This window comes from Macaca nemestrina, chromosome 7 (genome assembly GCF_043159975.1).
Source record: "Macaca nemestrina isolate mMacNem1 chromosome 7, mMacNem.hap1, whole genome shotgun sequence".
NCBI lineage: Eukaryota > Metazoa > Chordata > Mammalia > Primates > Cercopithecidae > Macaca > Macaca nemestrina.
This window is the reverse complement of record NC_092131.1, coordinates 157,255,616-157,276,762: the sequence shown is the minus strand read 5'-3', so window position 1 is coordinate 157,276,762 and position 21,147 is coordinate 157,255,616. Positions and strand designations below refer to the sequence as shown.

Below are 21,147 nucleotides of genomic sequence, written 5' to 3'. Positions count from 1 at the left end.
AGAAAAAACAAAGAAAGGAAAGAGAAAAAGAAAGAAAAAAGGATGAAAGAAAGAGAAAGGAAGAGAGAAAGAAAAAAGAGAATGGGAGAGAAAGAGAAAGAAAAAAAGAAAGGAAGAAAGAGAAAAAGGAAGGAAGGAAGGAAAGAAGGAAGGAAGGAAGGAAGGAAAGCTGTGTTTCTCAACTGAGGAATGATTCCAACCCCTGACCCCAGGAGACATTTGGCAATGTCTGGAGACATTTTTGTTATGACTGGAGAGGAAGGGGGTGGCTACAGGCAACTAGTGTGTAAACGCCAGGGATACGGCTAAATATCCTAAAATTCACAGGACAGCCCCTCTGACTTAAAAGACTTAACAGGCCCAAAATATCAATAGGGCTGAGGTTGCTAACCTCTGGTATAGAGCCAGCAAAATATCTTCTAGAAGAGACAGGGAAGTGGGTAAAGCTTGGTTTGGGGATGAGGGAGTGGTTAGGGAAGAGTTTAGTAAAGAGATAAAGACGGGGGTGTAGGGGAAGGGAAACTCCCAGCCGAAGGGACAACATGTACAAAGCTGCAGAAGAGTGGCAATCCCAAACATCGGGGAAAGAGCTGTGGTCATTAAGGCTGGACTGCTAGCCAGGAGCCAGACGTGTAAGAAATCATATTGAGTTAGAGGAATTACTGTAAGAAAAACTGTTTGGCTCTATGGTGGCTCTTTATAAGTCACGCAGGAGCATAGTGCTGGGACATCTCTCTGTGGGCGAAAACTGCTGAAGAAAGCTGTATGAAAGAAAGCTCATCCTGCTTTCTTAGGGCCTGGTGTTTTCCAGGCCTGTGTTACTGTCTCAGAGACAAAGTCAGGGCTGCTTCACTGGAATATGAGAGGTGAACTAGCTCTCTATTAAAGCCACTCAGCGAGTGTCTTGATGGTGTGATGGGATCACGAACAGGGGTGAGGTGGTTATTTTTCATGAGTTAGGCTTAATATAGGCTGCTGCTGACGTGTATTTCCTCTTTCATAGAGCATCCCTAGTCCAGAAATGGGGAGCTATGAACCTTAAGATTAGACTACCAGTTTGAATCTAAATGAGCTGCCCTCTTCTCCTACAAAAGAAAAGTTGGGCAGGTAGGGTATTGTAATGAGGGTTTCTCTTTCTCTTAAGCAAATGATGATCAAAGCAACTGACAAACTGTCACGGAATCTGCCAGACCTCACTCTGGCCTTGCTGCTTCTCTCCAGCTCCTGAACTTTTCTTCCTTTTGTCATGCTCTGAGCCCATTCCTTGAAAACTAACAGGTCCCTGACTTCTGGTCTGCAGACATCCTGGGCCTGCTGAGCTCTGATTCAAGTGCCTGCCTCTGCCCCTTGGTAGGCTGAAGCTTCATGGAGGTGAGTGATCCTTTTTTTACTTAGCAGGGCTTCTAGGAATAGTGTGGAAAACAGGATCATAGAAGAGGATATGGATTTGGGAGCACAAAAGGAAATTAATGAAGAGAAGTATTTAACTTGTGACAGCTGGTAGCTACTATACTCTCTCCAGGCCTTGGAATAACTGATAATTTAGACTAGAGAAGCTGGTAGGAAAGTAATGAAATCCATCAAAACATTTTGAGAAAAATTAAATCACATGCTATACAAAATTTGCCTTCATTATCAATGTAATCATTTTGTTTTAGATTTAAAAATTATTATGTATAACTTGGTTTGCTTACAATACCTTCACATTTGATTATTTTGTATTTAAGGCAGAGTCGATACTCAGATAGTAAACATTTTTAATTGAATTCCTTCCTTTAAGACCTCTTCAGAGCTAAAACAAAGGAAGTTATATTCTTCTCAACTTAGTGTTTTCCTGATTGTTAGACAGACAAAAGAAAATGCTTATTTACTACATGAAAGCTTGAAAAACTCACTAAAATTCATCGACAAGAGATGTTGACACAGGGGCCCTTGAATCCTGAGTTATCATCCATTTCCACCAGTTTCCACTTCTTATAAAGTTTAATTTCATTATATTAATCATTAAGATCAGTTTCTAATTTCCTCTATCATAGGACCTTTAGGTTTGCTGTTACTCTTCTCTGTCCTCAGCTATTGAAGCAAACAGGGCGATAAGCATTTTGTTTATAATTTCTAGGGGAAAAATAAACACTATTGCCTATACCTACTATATTCTTATTACTTTAAGGCCAAGTCAGTGAAAATAGACACTTTTCCATAATAGTAAAAAAAAACTGTTTGTGTGATAGTGAGCTTCCCATTACTTCAGACGTTCAGGCAGAGGTTGGAAAGGAGTGAATTAAATGGCTTAAAATTTCTTTCAACTCTGAGAAGCTCCGAGAAGTCGGAAAGTTCAGAATCTTTCCTTCTGATGTGAAAATGGCATGACTTGTGAAGCAGGAGTGTGTCTTGCTCTTAGGTTTGGGCTGGCTGTGCCATATCGTTTGTCTCTGTGGAGGAATTGTATTTTTTTGCTCTCAAAGTTAATTATTCATAAAATCTGCCCATCAAAGTTTAAAAATTACTTTGAAGGAATAAAGGTTGAAAAGCAAATGAACTCTCCATAGATATCTTAACCATGATTTCAAAAGTTTACAACACAAAACTTCTCAGGAAAAAAATGTCTCTGGTAGAAATTAAGGATTTCTTATGCAAGCTTCCAAAGACTTCATAGCTCTAATCTTTGCCTTTTCTCTGCTCTTTGAGAATATACACAGTGAACCAAAGGAGGAAGAGATGTTCTTACTTTGTTTTTTTTTTTAAAGACAGAGTCTCACTCTGTTGCCCAGGCTAGAGTGCAGTGGCACCATCTCAACTCACTGCAACCTCCGCCTCCAGGGTTCAAGTGATTCTCATGCCTCAGCCTCCCGAATAGCTGGGACTACAGGGGTACACCACCACTCCTGGCTAATTTTTTTTTTTTTTTTTTTAGTAGAGATAGGGTCTCACCATGTTACCCAGGCTTGTCTTGAACTCCTGACCTCAGGTGATCCTCCTGCCTCGGCCTCCCACAGTGCTAAGATTACAGGCCTGGGCCATTGCGCCCTGCTGATGTGCTTTCTTATAAAGTGATTCCTGCCAGCTGCGGCTTTATAAGGATGAATATCAATTCCTGACTCGAGTTTCTCTCTCTCCGCCTTAAGGTTAGACTTCCCCTAAAAGGGGCTGGCAGTAGATGTGCTTCCTAAAAGATTTCCAGGTCCAGAAATTTTAGAATCTCCTTTGGTTTCCAATTCTATGTCTCCCTCTAGCGCAATAGGAAGTTATTGCAGATATTTTGCCTCACAAATGTGATCCATTTAATAAATTCAATTCCACAAAACATATTGATGGGCTTCCTGCTGACTCAATGGTTAATAGGCTTTGGGGTCAAATAAAGAGTTCAAATCTGGGACTCACTACTTAATAATTGTGACTCTGGCAAGATACTTTAAACAATCTAAGCTTCAGTTTCCTTAAATATGTGGTAATAATACCTATCTCATAGGTTGTTCTGAGATTAAATGAAATGATGTATGTAAAGCCTCTTCCACAGTGAGTGCTCAGCAAATATTAGCTAATATAATTAATCTCTTGTTTTACAGAAAAGGATATATTATTGAAAGCCAGGGGAATTGGCACACCTTCAGCTAGCAAGATGAATTAACCATATAAAAAAATCAATCAATCATATCATATCAACAATTAATAACATGAAATATATTTTCATATCATAAAATTAACCCTTTTGAAGTTTACAATTCAGTGGTTTTAGTATATTCACAAAGTTGTACAATTATCACCCCTATCTAATTCCAGAACATTTTCATTACCCCCAAAAGAAATTCCATACCCATTATCAGTCACTTCCCATTCCTCTTTGCCCCGCTTTGGTAACCACTATATAATTTAAATATACTTTAAAAACGCATTGAATAAAATTCCTGAGTGATATCCACCTTCAAAAGACACTACATTCACTAGGATTACAAATTGATGCTGGTATGTATTCCTTCTCCTAGATTACCTTCAAGTGGCCAGATTCTTCTATACGTTTTATCTTATTCAGAATGTATCTCTTTTTAAAGTTTTTGAGACAGCTCTGACTGGCTTAAAATGCAGTCTTTTTTTGAACTTGTGTATTTCCTGATAGGCATATTTTTCTGGGTTTGGTCTTCTTTTTCATTTATAAAAATAGAGACAGGATCTCACTATGTTTCCCAGGTTGGTCTCAAACTCCTGGCCTCAAGCAATCCTCCTGACTCAGCCTCCCAAAGTGGTAGGATTATAGGTATGAGCCACCATACCCTGCCCTAGATTTGGTCTTCTAAGCACATATTGAGGAGGTGGAAAATAAATAGACATTTTTCTCTTCCCTTCCACAGAATTGCCCATTCAGCCTAGTACAAAGAATGAAGTCTTCTTCTTTTTAAAGCTTTTATTATCTTTTCGTTAATGTACTTTCTTTTTTTTTGAGACGGAGTCTCGCTCTATCCCCCAGGCTGGAGTGCAGTGGAAGCTGCTCCTTCTGGGTTCACGCCATTCTCCTGCCTCAGCCTCCCAAGTAGCTGGGACTACAGGCGCCACCACCACACTCGGCTAATTTTTTGTATTTTTAGTAGAGACGGGGTTTCACTGTGTTAGCCAGGATGGTCTCAATCTCCTGACCTTGTGATCTGCCCATCTTGGCCTCCCAAAGTGCTGGGATTATAGGCATGAACCACCGCGCCCGGCTGGTTAATGTAACCTTTAGTAAATTATTAATATGTAAAAGGATGGTGAATTAAATATTTTAATTGTACAACAAAACCATGGGGAAGGAGACTAGAAATATGACTTTTCAACATGTTATAGAGAGTTCTAAATTCTGAGGCCCTTTTTAAAAAAAACTAAAAAACTTGTTTTGGTAGGCTATGAAAAACACCAGAAGATTTTGGAAGGCAGAGGAGGGTTGGCAATTATTAATAATTAGACTTTGCAACTGATTAGATGATAGGGAAGAAAGAATTGAATAGAATATCTAAAGATAACTCAGATTTCAAACTGGAAGATTGATGGTACAATAAATACAAATAGGGAAGTCAAGAGATGGAAATGATTTAGGGATAAATATGAGTTCCGTTTCAGTCAGGTTGATTTTCAAGGACCCAGTTGTGGGCTCAAGAGATTTGGGAGTTATCTTTATTTACAGACTGTATATAAAGGTATGGGAATGAATGGCTCACTTGGTAAGAACAAAGTGGTTAGAGGCAGAAGAACTAGGACAGTATCATATTACAAGGGCCAAAGGAAACATTAAATAAGTCAAGGAAGATAGAGATTGACAGTGTCATTAAACAGTGTTTGGCAAACTCTACCTTAGCATCTTAAGAAAAAATTTCAACAGAGTGCTATGGTAGAGGGTCCATTACAAGAGCAGAAATTCAGGCAAGTTACCTTAAGTGAAGAGGTAACTTCGCTTACTTTGAGGATAAATATTTGTTGAGCAAGGCATCCTGCTAGGCACAGAAATCCCAGGAAGAACCAAAGGACAGAGCTGTGGTTAACATAATACAGCCATTCTCCACATTTGTTTCTCTCTGTAATTCTCGTCTCTGCCAACTAACTAGCTCTCTCCACTCTGCATCTCTGCATTTCTTCTGATTTCTGTTTAAAATTTATCTCCTTTATTCTGTTTTCTCTTTCAAGTCCTAAGCGCTACTTCATGGCAGTCTTTAAACTTTTGTTCTTACTTTTGACTTCTGGATTCTCCTTTTGTTCAAAGATTCAAATTCATGAGAAGTTCTGGTTTGCCGGATCATCTTTTTGTATTAGGTCATGTCTTGGATTGCTGGACAGCCTATGAAATGAGTTTGAAGCCTATCTGTGGCCTAGGAGAGGGAGTGGAGGCCACATGGTGTGTGTAGGCCCAACCTTTAGCATGTACTATGGGAAAGACAGCTACTGTGATTAAGATATCTAGCAGGTATTAGGAATCAATCTTAGTTTAAAATTCAAGTGTGCAAAGAGTAGCACTTCGTATTTTCTATAACACCGCTAAATACTGGCTTTGCGTTCCCATTCCTATGGGCTGGAGGTAAATTTGTTATCTTTCAGGAAAGGCATCCACACTGATTAACACTGAAAGTCCATTACCCAATCTAGACAAGTTGATATATTGAGGACATTTTGAAATATTCTGCCCACCCCCAGCACATGCGCACGCACACACACCCAAACACACACACCTTTCTTTAAATATATAGAAACGTTAAAGTGTCAAAAACGATTTAAGTGTTAGTTTTTGTTTGTTTGTTTGTTTTTTGTTTTTTTGAGACGGAATCTTACTCTGTCGCCAGGCTGGAGTGCCGTGGTGCAATCTCATTTTTGTTTGTTAGTTTTTTTTTTTTTTTGAGACAGAATCTTACTCTATCGCCAGGCTGGAGTGCCGTGGTGCAATCTCAGCTCTCTGCAACCTCTGCCTCCCGGGTTCAAGTGATTCTTCTGCCTCAGCCTCCTGAGTAACTGGGACTACAGGCACCCGCCACCACGCCTGGCTAATTTTTTGTATTTTTAGTAGAGACGGGGTTTTACCATGTTGGCCAGGATGGTCTCAATCTCTTGACCTCATGATCCACCCACCTCGGCCTCCCAAAGTGCTGGGATTAAAGGCGTGAGCCACCACACCCAGCCTTAAGTGTTAGTTTTTAAATGGTGGATTAAAAACTGATTATCCCCCTTCTCTTAGAAACTCATCCTTCTTTAAGTAAAAAACCACAAGGAGAATGAAAAATAGACAAACAATTTGCAATGAAACTAGAGACATCAAACAGCTTGGACTACAATCTGTGAGGAAGGACTGCCAAACATAGTGAAAGTCAAGCAGGAATGTGAGGGAGGATGCCTAGGGATGTGGACCTTACCTGAAGGGAGGTGGTTCTTTTCCAAAGAAAGTACCCCATCCTGTTGGCCATGACCCACAAGCCCTGGTACAGAACAAAGAGAACAGGCAAGCAGGCTTAAGCTGGGCTTTCCTGCAACCATTTGTTACACAGATTTGAGATATAGGAAAGGTGAAGTTGAACAAGGACAAATAGGCCGTATTTTCAGAAATCAGTCTGTTGCTGATGTAGAATGGGGAGAGAGACTCTGCATTGCAAACAATGCTGCAGTGTTGATCACGGGGAAAAAAGAACCCATGGAACATTGTTTCATAAAGAAAACAGCCTCAAATATAACCCTGCCTCCATCCTCATACAAGTGTCTTGCAAATAGCTGATTCAGGAAGAACTCACCTCATTCAAAGATGTTTAGAGAAATAAAAAATAAATAGCACCTATAAAACAACAACGGGAGAAAATGTCCAAAGCAAAGCACAGAAAGTTATGGAGCTAGAAGATATGTAAAAGAAATTAATAGAAATAAAAACTGGAGTGAGAAGCTTCAACATCTGTCTGATAAGAGTTTCAGAAAAAGAGGCTACAGAGAATGGTTGAAAGGCAACATTCAAAGAGAGGATGGCCATATTAGGTCCACACAGGCAAGACCCAGGTTTGGGGAGATCAGATATCAGCAATAGGGAACACAGGCTATGTGGGAAACTATAGAGCAAAGGGCTAGAAACTCAAGCAAAAGCATTTTGACAACAAAAGTGAGAATCCAGATATGGAATGAGGGCAATATAAATAGTTATTAATGAGAATGGAATTTGATCATGAAGCAAAGAATGTTTAGCCATGTTCCCCTGGCTAGAATAAATCTGAATATAAGGGAAACTAAGCCCATAAGGAGAGGTAAATATAAACTTCTAACTGGGAATGGGCAGGGTTAGGAATGAGGAACAGAGCAGTTCTGGATACTCCAATTCTCTAGTGGACGTATGGCAGATGGAAATAGCTCTGGCCTTGAGGATAGAGTTCTTTGAATTCCCTGATTCCACCAAAGACTTGAGTGTCAGAGCAAGTTCGTACTCCTCTGAGCTCCAGTTTTCCTTTTGGGAACAGGAGAGTAACCTCTGGACAAACTCTCAGGGATTTTGCCTCAGAGTACATCTTCTGTCTATATTTTTATCCTTCAGAGGAAGATGATATGCAAGTTGAAAATAGAAGCCTGGGACTTCTAGTTGCACTTTGCCCTGGTTCCATAAATGTAGTAAAGGTCCAGATATGAGCAGCTCATGGTCAGAGCCTCCAAGTTATTCATTTCTATGCCCCAGGAAGTATGGGCATAGAAACAAAGCTGGCATCACTGAATGTTTATTTACACCATTAGACCATTAGGCACTGAGATTGAAGTCACTTCTGGTGGCTATTCATCAAATAGTAGCCCACTGTGGAAGACATTATATAGCATCCTGCAAAGCAGGATATTATTCAATGTAAAAATTCTGGCTCTGGGCTGGGCGTGGTGGCTCATACCTGTAATCCCAGCACTTTGGGAGGCCAAGGTGGGTGGATCACTTGAGGTCAGGAGTTCGAGACCAGCCTGGCCAACATGGTGAAACCCCGTCTCTACTAAAAATACAAAAAATTAGCCAGGTATGGTGGCACATGCCTGTAATCCCAGCTACTCGGGAGGCTGAGACAGAAGACTCGTTGAACCTGGGAGGCAGAAGTTGCAGTGAGCAGAGATCATGCCATTACACTCTAGCCTAGGCGAAACAGTGAGACTTTGTCTCAAAAAAAAAAAAAAAAAAAAAAAGTCAAATGGCTTCAATTTATTATTACTAATTTTTTGAGACAGGGTCTTACTTTGTCACCCAGGCTAGAGTGCAGTGGCATGATCTAGGCTTACTGCAGCCTCAACGGCCCAGGTTCAGGTAATTCTCTAGCCTCAGCCAGTCTCCTGAGCAGCTGGGATTCCAGGCACGCGCCACCACGCCCAGCTTTGTTTTTTTTGTTTTTTGTTTTTTTTTTGGTAGAGACAGGGTTTCACCATGTTGCTCGGGCTGGTCTCAAATTCCTGGGCTCAAGCAATCCACCTGCCTTGGCCTCCCAAAGTGCTGGGATTACAGGCGTGAGCCATCGTGCTCGGCCTATAGCTTCCACTTTTTCAAAAATTGAGGTAAAATTCATACAACATAAAGTTAATATTTTAAAATGTACAATTCAGTGGCATTTAGTGCATTCACCATGGTGTACAATAATCACCTCTATCTAGTTTCAAAACATTTTTGTCCTCCCAAAAGGACACCCCATGCCCAGTCACTTCCAGTGATATGAACAGTCACTCCCCATATCTCCTTCTCTCCAGCCCTGGCAACCAATAATCTGCTGTTTCTATAGACTTACCTGTTCTGTATATTTCCTATAAATAGAATCATATAATATGTGACCTTTTGTATCTGGGTTTTGTCACTTAGCATAATGTTTTTGAGGTTCATCCATGTTGTACCATGTATGAGTACTTTATTCCCTTTTCTGACTGAAGAATCTTCCATTGTATGAGTATGGCACACTTTTCCATTCATTAGTTAATGTGCATTTGGATTGCTTCCACCTGTGCCTATTGTGAATAGTGCTACTATTAACATTTATATACAAGTTTTTGTTTGAATTTCAGTTCTTTTGGGTATATTCCTAGAAGTGGAATTGGTAGGTCTTATGGTAATTTTTTGTTTAACTTTTTGACGAACTGCCAAACTCATTTCCACAGTAGCTGCACAAATTTGTATTCTCAATTAACGATGTACAAGAGTCCATTTCTCTGTATCACCAATACTTATTATTTTCCATTAAAAAATTATAGTAATATTAGTGAGTGTGAAGGGGTATTTCATTGTGGCTTTGATTTGAATTTTCCTAATGACTAGTAATACTAAGTATCTTCCCATGTGCTTGTCAGTCATTTGTTTATCTTCTTTGGATAATTGTCTATTCAAATCCTTTGTCCCTTTTAAAAATTGGGTTGTTTATCTTTCTGCTACTGAGTTCTAAGAGTTCTTTATTTTGGATACCAGACTTTATCTGGTATAGGATTTGCAAATATTTTCTCCCATTCTGTAAGTTGTCTTTTCACTCTTTTGCAAAAAGAAAACTAAAAATAGTTTGTTTTGTGTGATGTCTTTATTGGTCTTTAGGACCAAGACAAGCTAGCCTCACAGAATGAATTAGGAGGTGTTCCCTCCTGTTTTTTTGGAAGAGTTTGAGAAAGACTGGTCTTAATTCTTTAAATAGTTGGTAGGATTACCAGTGAAACCATCTGGTCCTGGGCTTTTCTTCGTTGGGAGGATTTTGATTACTGATCTACTCGCTTTACCTGGTATAGGTCTGTTCAGATTTTCTATTTCTTCTTGAGTCAGTTTTGGTAGTTGATGTGTTTCTGGAAATTTTTCCATTTCATCTGGGTTGCTCGTTTGTTAGCATACAATTGTTCATAGTTTCTTATAATTATTTCTGTAAGATCTATACTAATTTACCTGCTTTCATTTCTGATTTTAGTGATTTAAATCTTCTCTCTTTTTTTCTTTATTAGTCTACTTAACAGTTTCTAAATTTTGTGGATTTTCCCTCCAAAGAATTGCATTTTTATTTCATTAATTTTTCTCTATCCTTTTCTATTCTTTTATTTTGTTTTTCTTTTGCCTTTTTTTTTTTTTTTTGAGACAGGGCCTCACTCTATTGCCCAGGCTACAGTGCAGTGGCACGATCATGGCCCACTGCAGCCTTGACCTCCCGGGCCCAAATGATTCTCTCACCTCAGTCTCCCAAATAGCTGGGGTTACAGGTACATGCACCACATCTGGCTTTTTTTTTTTTTTTTTTTTTTTGAGATGGAGTCTTGCTCTGTCAACCAGACTGGAGTGCAATGGCATGATCTCAGCTCACTGCAACCTCCCCCTCCCAGGTTCAAGTGATTCTCCTGCTTCAGCCTCCTGAGTAGCTGGGATTACAGGCACTCGTCACCACGTCTGGCTAATTTTTGTATTTTTAGTAGAGATGGGGTTTCACTACATTGGCCAGGCTGGTCTTGAACTCCTGACCTCAGTGATCTGCCCACCTCGGCCTCCCAAAGTGCTGAGATTACAGGCATGAGCCACCACACCTGGCCTTTTTAAAAATTATTATTTATAATTTTTAGTAGAGATGATGTCTTACTGTGTTGCCCAGGCTGGTCTCCAACTCCTGGGTTCAAGTGATCCTTCTGCTTTGGCCTCGCCTCCCAAAGTGCTGGGATTACAGGCATGAGCCACCATGCTCTGCCTATATTCTTTACTCTTTCCTTCTGCTAGCTTTGGTTTGGCTTGTACCTGTCTTTCTAGTTCTAGGGAAAATTTTGGTTATTGATTTGTGGTCTTTCTTTTTTAATGTAGGTGTTTATAGCTATAACTTTCCTTGTTAGCACTGTTTTCACTGTATCCCATAAGTTTTGGCATACTGTGTTTTTTTATTTGTTTTTGAGACAGGGTCTTGTTTTGTCACCCATGCTGGAGTGCGTAGGTGTGATCTTGACTCACTGCAACCTCCACTTCCTGGGTTCAAGTGATCCTCCTACCTCAGCCTCCCCAGTAGCTGGGACCATGGACATGTTCCATTATGCCCAGCTAATTTTTTTTTTTTTTTAAATATTTTTGGTAGAGGCAGGGTTTCACTAGTTTGCCCAGGCTGGTCTCAAGGTCCTGAGCACAAGTGATTGGCCTGCCTCAGCCTCCCAAAGTGCTGGGATTAGAGGTGTGAGCCACTGTGCACAGCCCGCATTTTTGTTTTTACTCATCTCAAAGTATTTTCTAATATTACTTGTAATTTCTTCTTTGACCAATTGGTTAAGAATGTATTGTTTAATTTTCACATATTTATGAATTTTCCAGTTTTCCTTCTGTTATTGATTTTTAGTTTCATTCCATTGTAGTAAGAGATATTTTGTATGATTTTTTTTTTTTTTTTCCCTGAGTCAAGGTCTTGCTCTGTCACCCAGGCTGGAGTACAGTGGCACAACCTTGGCTCACTGCAGTCTTGACCTCCTGGGCTCAAGTAATCCTCTCACCTCAGCCTCCTGAGTAGCTGGGACTACAGGCATGTGTCACCATGACCAGCTAATTTTTGTACTTTTTTTTTGGAGAGATAGGGTTTCATCATGTTGCCCAGGCTGGTCTCGAACTCTTGAGCTCAAGCAATCCACCTACCTTGGCCTCCCAAAGTTTTGGGATTACAGGCATGTGCCACTGTGCCTGGCTGGTTTTCATCTTTTAAAAATGTATTGAGACTTGTTTTCTGACCTAGCATATGGTCTATCCTGGAGAATGTTCCATGTACACTTAAGAAAAATGTATATTCTGTTGTTGTTGGATGAAGTGTTCTTTATATGTCTATTAGGTCTAGTTGGCTTACAGTGTTGTTCAATTCTTCTGTTTCCTTACTGACCTTCTATCTTGTTGGTCTGTCCATTATTGAAACTGTGGGGTATTGGAATTTACAAGTATTATTGTAGAACTATTTCTATCTTCAAATTTGTCTCTTTTTGCTTCACATATTTTGAGGCTCTGTTGTTGGGTGTGTATATGTTTATACTTGTTTTATCTTCTTGATGGATTGACCCTTTTATCATATCCTTGATAATGTCCTTCTTTGTATTCTTGTAACAAGTTTAACAATTTTTACCTTAAAGTCTATTTTACCTGATATAAGTAGAGCTACTACATCTTTTTTGGGTAAATATTTGTATGGATTATCTTTCCAACTTTTTACTTTCAACTTGTTTGTGTATTTGGTTCTAAGGTGAGTCTCCTGTAGATAGCCTATAGTTGGTTCATATTATTTTTATTTTTATTTATTTATTTTTTTGAGACGGAGTCTCGCTGTGTCGCCCAGGCTGGAGTGCAGTGGCCAGATCTCAGCTCATTGCAAGCTCCGCCTCCCGGGTTTTTACGCCATTCTCCTGCCTCAGCCTCCCGAGTAGCTGGGACTACAGGCGCCCGCCACCTCGCCCGGCTAGTTTTTTGTATTTTTTAGTAGAGACGGGGTTTCACCGTGTTAGCCAGGATGGTCTCGAACTCCTGACCTCGTGATCCGCCCGTCTCGGCCTCCCAAAGTGCTGGGATTACAGGCTTGAGCCACCGCGCCCGGCCGGTTCATATTATTTTTATCCATTTTCCTAATCTCTGCCTGTCAGTCAGAAGTTAATCTATTTCATCTAAAGTAATTACTGATAAGGAAAGACTTACCTATGCCATTTTGTTATTTATTTTCTATATGTGCTTTTTTGTTTCTAAATTCCTTCATTACTTCCCTTTTTTGTGATTAATTGATTTTTTTCTAGCATAACATTTTGATTCCTTTCTCTTTTCTTTTTCTTTATATTGCTTAGTAGTTTTTTCTTTAGTAGTTACCTGAGGGTTATAATTAGTCAACTTTATAATGATCAAGGGTGAATTAATGCCAACTTAGTTTTAATAGTACAAGGCAAAAAATTTTACTATAAAAACTGCTCCTTTTCAGCTCTGTTCTCTCCTTTTTGTTGTTATTATCACAAATTATCTCTTTACACATTGCATATCCATTAACACACATAACTATTGTTTTGTGCGTTTGTCTTTTAAATTGAATAGGGGAAAAAGAGGAGTTAGAAACCAAAAACTGCATTATTGGACTTTACCTATGTAGCTACTTTTTCACTGGTCTCTACTTATTTATATGACTTTGAGGTACTTCCTAGTTTCCTTTCCCGAGTAGTTGGGACCACAGGTATGAGTCACTGCGCCAGCTTCTGTATTTGTGTTTCTGAAATGTGTGTGGTTTTTCTTTTTTTTTTTTGAGACAGAGTCTTGCTCTGTTGCCCAGGCTGGAGCGCAGTGGCACAATCTCGGCTCACTGAAAGCTCCGCCTCTGGGTTCATGCCATTCTCCTGCCTCGCCTCCTGAGTAGCTGGGACTACAGGCGCCCGCCACCATGCCTGGCTAATTTTTTATATTTTTAGTAGAGACTGGGTTTCACTTGTGTTAGCCAGGATGATCTCGATCTCCTGACCCCATGATCCGCCCACCTTGGCCTCCCAAAGTGCTAGGATTACAGGCGTGAGCCACCGCGCCCGGCCTGAAATGTGTTTTTTAAAAAGGAGTGAAGAGGACCCTGGATGGTTGATAATATAATACTACTGACTGAGAAATCTGATTGATTTTCCAATTCTTCATACATAATTTCTAGAAAACAAAAATAGAATAAAGGTAATAACTAGTAGAGCAGAAGCTGAAAATAAAACTTTCAACAGATACATGGGGAAAGTGGGTAAAGAGAGAGATGTACAACAAAGTACATTTCTTTGACTGTTTCTTCCTCTACTTTGATTCTTCATTAAAGTTTAAATAGCATCATATGCCATAATGTCAGAAAACACTCAATTTACTGGTTCACTTTCAAAGGACAGATTATGTGCTTTTACTTTAGTTGTACCAATTTTCAGCTCCTTTAGGAATGGAGCCCATCATCCTGGAGTGTTAAAATGGGCAAAAAGAAAGATAAACTCATTCTAGCTGTTCTTTTCTAAAGGTATCCTCCAACTCCTCCTCCAACATCGATCCAGGCAACTATGTTGAAATGAACGATTCAATCGCCCACCTACCTTCTAAAGTGGTGATACAAGATATTACTATGGAGCTACACTGCCCACTGTGCAACGATTGGTTCCATGACCCACTGATGCTAAGCTGTGGCCACAACTTCTGTCAAGCCTGTATCCAAGACTTTTGGAGGCTGCAAGCAAAGGAAACATTCTGTCCTGACTGCAAGATGCTATGTCAGTATAGCAACTGTACATTCAACCTTGTACTGGACAAGTTGGTAGAGAAGATTAAGAAGTTACCCCTACTCAAGGGCCATCCACAGTGCCCAGAGCATGGAGAGAACCTGAAACTGTTCAGTAAACCAGATGGGAAACTGATCTGCTTTCAATGCAAGGATGCTCGGTTGTCTGTGGGGCAGTCTAAGGAGTTCCTGCAAATCTCTGATGCTGTCCATTTCTTCACGGTGGGTGAGCCCTGGGCCTTGAACAATCCCTTAGAAAAACTAGGAAAAATATTTTATAGGGCTTCTTCTTTCTTTGAACCCCATCCCTTTATTCAAATGATGATTAGAAAACCCAGACTGCTCAGAAAGTACAACGTATCTTGCAAAGTTCTTTTTCTAGAGTTGCTGCTTATAGGAAAGGAACAGTGGAGGAGCCCTGGCTTACTCCCTCAATTAAATCTGTACCTAAACTCTGCCATGGTAGCACTCTGCTAAACACTGTGTAGAACAGGGATATATAAGATATTGCTCTTATTATAAAAAAATTCAAAAATTGGTTAAGTTTAAAATGAAGAAAACAACAGAAGCAATGTAAGATAGTCTACTATTAAAAGTTAAATTTTGTCACATTTGTAATTCTTAAGGGTTTAGAATTTCTGAAATGACTAGAGAAAGACGAAATTGTCAGGGGACATATAGTGAAAGAAAGGGAAAGGACTTGAACTGGGAAATCATTTAGATTTGGAAGGGCAGAAGGAAGAAACAAGTGTTCCAAGTGAGAACAACACAAGTAAAATTATAGATTCTGAGAATAGCATATAACTAGAGTGGAAAATGTGTAAAGTTCTATTCCTTTCTTCGAACCCCTGTAGCTAGCTATTAAGAGAGAAAAACTAAGTTTTAAGCTGTAATTCTTTTTTTTTTTTTTTGAGATGGGGGTCTCACTATGTTGCCCAGGCTGGTCTCAAACTCCTAGACCCAAGTGATCCTCCCATCTCAGTCTCCCAAAGTGCTGAGATTACAGATGTGAGCTGCCACACCTGGCCTCTTTTTTTTTTTTTTCTTTTCTTTTCCACAATTCTTGAACGAGACAAAAACTATGATACAAGGGAAGGGGAAGATTTTTGCAGCAAGAGCTTGCTTTTTTCTTGCACACTGGGGCCTTGGGGAAGATGTCGTTTATGGTCCTTCATCTCCTGAGTCAGTGTGGGTTAATTCTATTTGGTATTCCCAGGAGGAGCTTGCCATCCAACAGGGTCAACTGGAGACAACTCTGAAGGAGCTTCAGTCCCTGAGGAACATGCAGAAGGAAGCTATTGCTGCTCACAAGGTGAGGAGCAAGAAAGAGGGGTTATGAGATAGAACTGGAACACACCCTCCATGTAACTTCAGCTATGGGTACAAAGGTGCCTAACACATATTATCAACACACTAAATGGTACCTAGGCTATAGAATTGGAAAACTGAGACTGTAGGGTGGAAAGGAATATGGTGGTGGAGTAGGTTCCTAATAGCTGACCAACAGAGCAGATAAACCTTTCCCCTAATATGCTGATCTTTTTGATGGTTCAGTCACCAGGTGACTGTTGTGGGATTGAAATGTGTCTGGTCTTTGGCTTTATCTATGGCAAAAAAAAGGAATTCATCAAAAAAAAATCAATCACTAAAGATTGCTATGTCCAAAGAAATACCTTTATTTCCTTTGAGTTTATAACCAGACACCTCTGGACTAGGTCTCCAAGGTTGTAAGCTTTTTCCATCTGATTTGATCTTTCTTAGCTTCCTCCAAACTAAATAAAGCTATTGTCTTCACTTTCAACTTCATAGACATTCTAGGACAACATTAATGGCTAGAGATCTGGCAAAGCAGCCCCTAGGCTGGGGGTGCTGAATTGGACGTTCTGTTTCTTTATTCATTATTCTATGGAGAAGAGCCTTCTCAGGTATTTGGCATCTGGAAGAAAAAATATGTAGACTCAGGGAAAGAAGATGGATATATGGAAGTAATGGTGTCTCCAGAAAATCTTGTTCCTGTTGTAAAAGTTCCTATTGGTGTGAGCGTTCATTCATTCATTTAACAACTATTTATTGAGTGGGTCATAATACTAGATATTGGGGATGGGAGACAGCTGTTAATTAAACAGTCCCAACAGTAATAATAAAATAACAACTGTGATAAGTACTATAAATGAAAGTATAGGGTATGATGATAGCATATAAATGGAGAACATAATCTAGACTGGGGGGGAGTTGTGTTCTCTGAAGAAGTCACTTATTAAAAATTGAGAATTGAAGGATAAGTAACTCACCCAAGTGAACTGGGTGAGTGGGAATATGAAGGAGATGGCCTGGAGAAGAATGTTCTAGGAATAGAAAACAGCATATGGAAAAGTCCTGAGACAGAAAGTTAGCTCCTATGTTAAACAGAGAAAAGGCCAATAAACCTGTAACATGCTAAGCAAGATGATATTGAAGAGGTGGATATGGGCTTACTGTAACCTCAAACTCTTGGGCTCAAGAAATCTTCCCACCTCAGCCTCCTGAGTATCTGGGACTAGTTTGCCACACCTGGCTAATTATTTTATTTTTGGAGAGACTGGGTCTCACTATGTTGCCCAGTCTTGAACTCCTGTTCTAAGCAATCCTCCCAGCTTGGCCTCCATAAGTGTTGTAATTACAGGTATGAGCCACTGTGCCCAGCCAAGACTATCTTAAGGGTGCAATAATAATTATGGACCATGGAATCCAAGCTAGATAAGAGAGGACATGAAGGTAGAAATTCCTGAATAGAAATGGAGGGATCGGTGAATAGGAGGTTTCAATGAGATCCAATAATTGTTGCAATAGGAGTATCTGAGTGGGCCTGGTGCATAAAAAGTTATTTTGGAGATGATGCAATTGCTGGGGGTGATGAAATCCTAGGTGAGACTATAGGAATGAATCAATAAATGTGGAAATCACTAGACATGAGGAGAATGAGGAACTGAGAAGCCAGGATGTCAAATAGTTTACCTGTGAGGATGTTGAGTTCACTCAAGGAAAAAGATGCAAGTGTAACAGTGGCATTCCCCAAGTTCTGATTTCTGGATAAGGACAGTTCTTCCAGCCTCCCAATACCCCCAGTCTAACAGTACCACTTGGAAGCTTTTGGTTTACCAATCTAGGAGGGTATTATCATTCATTCTAGAATGTTTGATTAACTCCACAGTCTTATTTAATATGGCATTGGTTACCATCTGAGTACTGCAATAGGAGTCACTTTTGCAAAAGAGGTCACTTTTGCCTATTTCATCCTGAACTACTCAATTTGTTGGAAAAGGAATAAGTCTCCCAAAGGACTCATTTTAGTATGGTTGAATTTGATATTCAGTAGCCATTTGTATACATTTTTCTGTGATGGTATTTCCCAAGTGTGTGAGTGTTGGTGGTGTGGGTCTCCATCCCCAAGCACTAGTCTCTGTAATAACTATGGTGATAATCATGGAGGTTTCCAGGAAAACAAGCTACATCTGCAGCAACATGTGTCCATGGAGTTTCTAAAGCTGCATCAGTTCCTGCACAGCAAAGAAAAGGACATTTTAACTGAGCTCCGGGAAGAGGGGAAAGCCTTGAATGAGGAGATGGAGCTGAATCTGAGCCAGCTTCAGGAGCAATGTCTCTTAGCCAAGGATATGTTGGTGAGCATTCAGGCAAAGACGGAACAACAGAACTCCTTCGACTTTCTCAAAGTGAGAATCCACACCAATATGATTATGGGTACCTTCCTACCTAGAGGGGGGAAGAGGTTTGGAAAGAATACAGAAGTGGCTTTTCACATCCAGGGAAAACAAAACAAAACAAAACAGTTAAGTAGTGCTTTTAAGTTTCTCTGGAAGAAAAGGAGGAGGCTACTTCAGCTATATGCACAGCAGAAAGCTTTACTTTCATCCTCTTAGGAAATAAGATTTTAAAATTCCATTATTAATAGTATATATTAATGGCTTAATATTTTTCCATAAAGAGCCTGACGCTTTATTTCTCAAAAATAAAAAATTTGCAGCATGAGTTGTATCTTTGGCTTTCAGCAATCATAAGTTGACCTGTCTGAAAAGCTGTTTTCTAACCTTTGCTTTCTTAAGCTTCACCTCTAAAGAGGCGTTGGTTACCATCTCAGCACTCAGAAGTTTAATTAGCTACAGTAAGGAAAAGTGGCCTTGGGAGTGGGATACCTACTGTGTTTTCCTTCTGAGACTATTTGAAAGTATAGGTAAACATAGCTTAACCTTAAGTATTGTCTTATTGGCTTCTGCCTTGCTCCCTGTAGAAGGGAACTCTGGAAGGAGCAAAAGATCAGTTTAACCTGGGTTAGGATAAGGGATGAAGATTAGAAAAAGTGTATGAAGGATGAAAGAAGTTGGTAGAGACGAGTTGGGGACATCTGCACAAATTCTGGTGGTGGCTGGTATCACCAAAGAAATTTTGGGAGTTGATGAACAGGCATCTGACGTCTCTCTTTCTCCTTTCTTCTAGGACATCACAACTCTCTTAGATAGGTAAGTGTTTCCCTATGGTACTCTTAATATCATTCCCTGAGTCTCTGGAGGATGTCTAAGGATAAATGATTTATGTCCCCTGCAGCTTGGAGCAAGGAATGAGGGTGCTGGCAACCAGAGAGCTTATTTCCAGAAAGCTGAACCCTGGCCAGTACAAAGGTCCTATTCAGTACATGGTATGGAGGGAAATGCAGGACACTCTCTGTCCAGGTATCAGTGGGTAGTAACTATTGGTTCTTGAGGCTCCTAATCTATGTTTAATCTGTGGGACCTCTTCTGTGGCCCTAATTAGGTTTTTATAGTCTGGGATAGGGAAGGGGGTACAGTTTGGCCAAAAGGAGGCTAGTTGGTGTGACTGAATTTCTTCTAGTGCCATGACCTAAGAATTTATGACTTTGTGCTCGTAAATAGATATGAGTTTGTTATCAGGATTACTCATTAGCCTATGATTTTGACTGTTTTATGGAATGTGGCAACAGCCAAAATTTTATCTTGTTTTGCTAAATCAGCTATATGAATCCCAGGGGCTTCTCTGCTCTGAAGGAGGAGGAGGTTTCTGTACATACTCTTTGTATGCACACTGGGTCTTTATAGTTTCTCTTGTACTTGATGTTCATAGTGTAGAACATTTTAGAAGATTGTTTAGATCTTCAGTGCTTCAGAAGAAAACCAATAATTTAAATAAACCTACCTAAGAAGGACACTAAGTTTTTGTGTTCCTGCAGATACCAAAGGACTGAGCAAGACAAAATAACACACATGGCATTTCAAGAACATCAAATAAAGTTCTAAATAAAAATCTTTATAGAAATAAAATTCTAAACAGAGTTTTTATAGAATTCATAGACTCATTATTATTATTGTTTATGGTTATTGATTTAATGAGAAATCACAAATAAATCCCTGATTTAATGAAAAATCACAAATTTTTCCAGGTAATTGACATTGAAAAAAATCAATTATACTGAGATATAGTTAACATAGAGTAAAATTAACCAATTTTAAGGGCACAATTTGATGAGTTCTGATGTATACATACACTTAGGTAAACATTGCCATAATCAAAATATGGAAGATTTTTATCACTCCCAAAAGTTCCTACATGCCTCTTTACAATCAATTTCTTCCTTCTACTCTCTGCCTCTAACATTCACTGACATGTTTTATTTCACCTTAAATGTGTCTTTTCTAAATTTTTGTCTAAGCGATAGCATACATTATATAGTGTTTTGTATCTGTTTTTTTCACTTAGCACATTTTTTTTGTTTTTAATTTTATTTATTTATTTATTTATTTGAGATGGAGTCTCACTCCATTGCCCAGGCTGGAGTGCAGTGGCGCCTTCTCGGTTCACTCCAAACTCCGCCTCCCAGGTTCACGCCATTCTCCTGCCTCAGGCTCTCAAGTAGTAGGGACTACAGGCGCCCGCCACCATACCTGGATAATTTTTTGTATTTTCAGTAGAGATGGGGTTTCACCGTGTTAGCCAGGATGGTCTTGATCTCCTGACCTTGTGATCTGCCCACCTCGGCCTCCCAAAGAGCTGGGATTACAGGTGTGAGCCACCACACCCGGCTGCATAATGCTTTTTGAGCGCTTATGTTGTTCCATGTAACAATAATCATGATTATTCATTCAGTTTACTTATTCATGTACCAATTGATGGACATGGGGTAGTCCATGGTAGTTTTATCCATCCTGCAATTAATGAAAATTCATTGCTCTATATCCTTTCCAAAACTTGATATTGTCAATCTTTTTAATTTAAACCATTTTATTGAATGTATAGTAGTATCTCTTTTTTTGGTGGGAGGGTGGGACAGAGTATCACTCTGATGCCCGGGCTAGAGTACAGTGGTGCATCTCAGCTCACTGCAACCTCTGCCTCCGAGGCTCAAGTGATTCTTGTGCCTCAGACTAACGAGTAGCTGGAATTACAGGCGTGCACTGCCATGCCT

At 39.7% G+C, this 21,147-nt stretch overlaps 1 protein-coding gene across 5 annotated transcripts in view; it reads left to right on the top strand.

Moving 5' to 3' along the window:
* The first annotated feature begins 1,162 nt into the window (after positions 1-1,162).
* Positions 1,163-21,147, top strand: part of LOC105491158 (tripartite motif containing 69) — a 28,265-nt gene continuing 8,280 nt past the window's right edge. The window contains exons 1-6 of one of the 5 annotated variants that reach the window (XM_011757325.3): positions 1,164-1,371; positions 14,421-14,897; positions 15,892-15,987; positions 18,152-18,334; positions 19,167-19,189; positions 19,275-19,399. In XM_011757325.3, coding sequence (XP_011755627.1) covers positions 1,366-1,371; positions 14,421-14,897; positions 15,892-15,987; positions 18,152-18,334; positions 19,167-19,189; positions 19,275-19,399 — 910 coding nt within the window. In that variant the 5' untranslated portion in view covers positions 1,164-1,365. Of the gene's footprint in view, positions 1,372-14,420; positions 14,898-15,891; positions 15,988-18,143; positions 18,386-19,166; positions 19,190-19,274; positions 19,400-21,147 lie in introns of those variants that run through there. The other 4 variants (XM_011757317.3, XM_071066934.1, XM_011757328.2 and 1 more) reach the window with 4 other exon arrangements.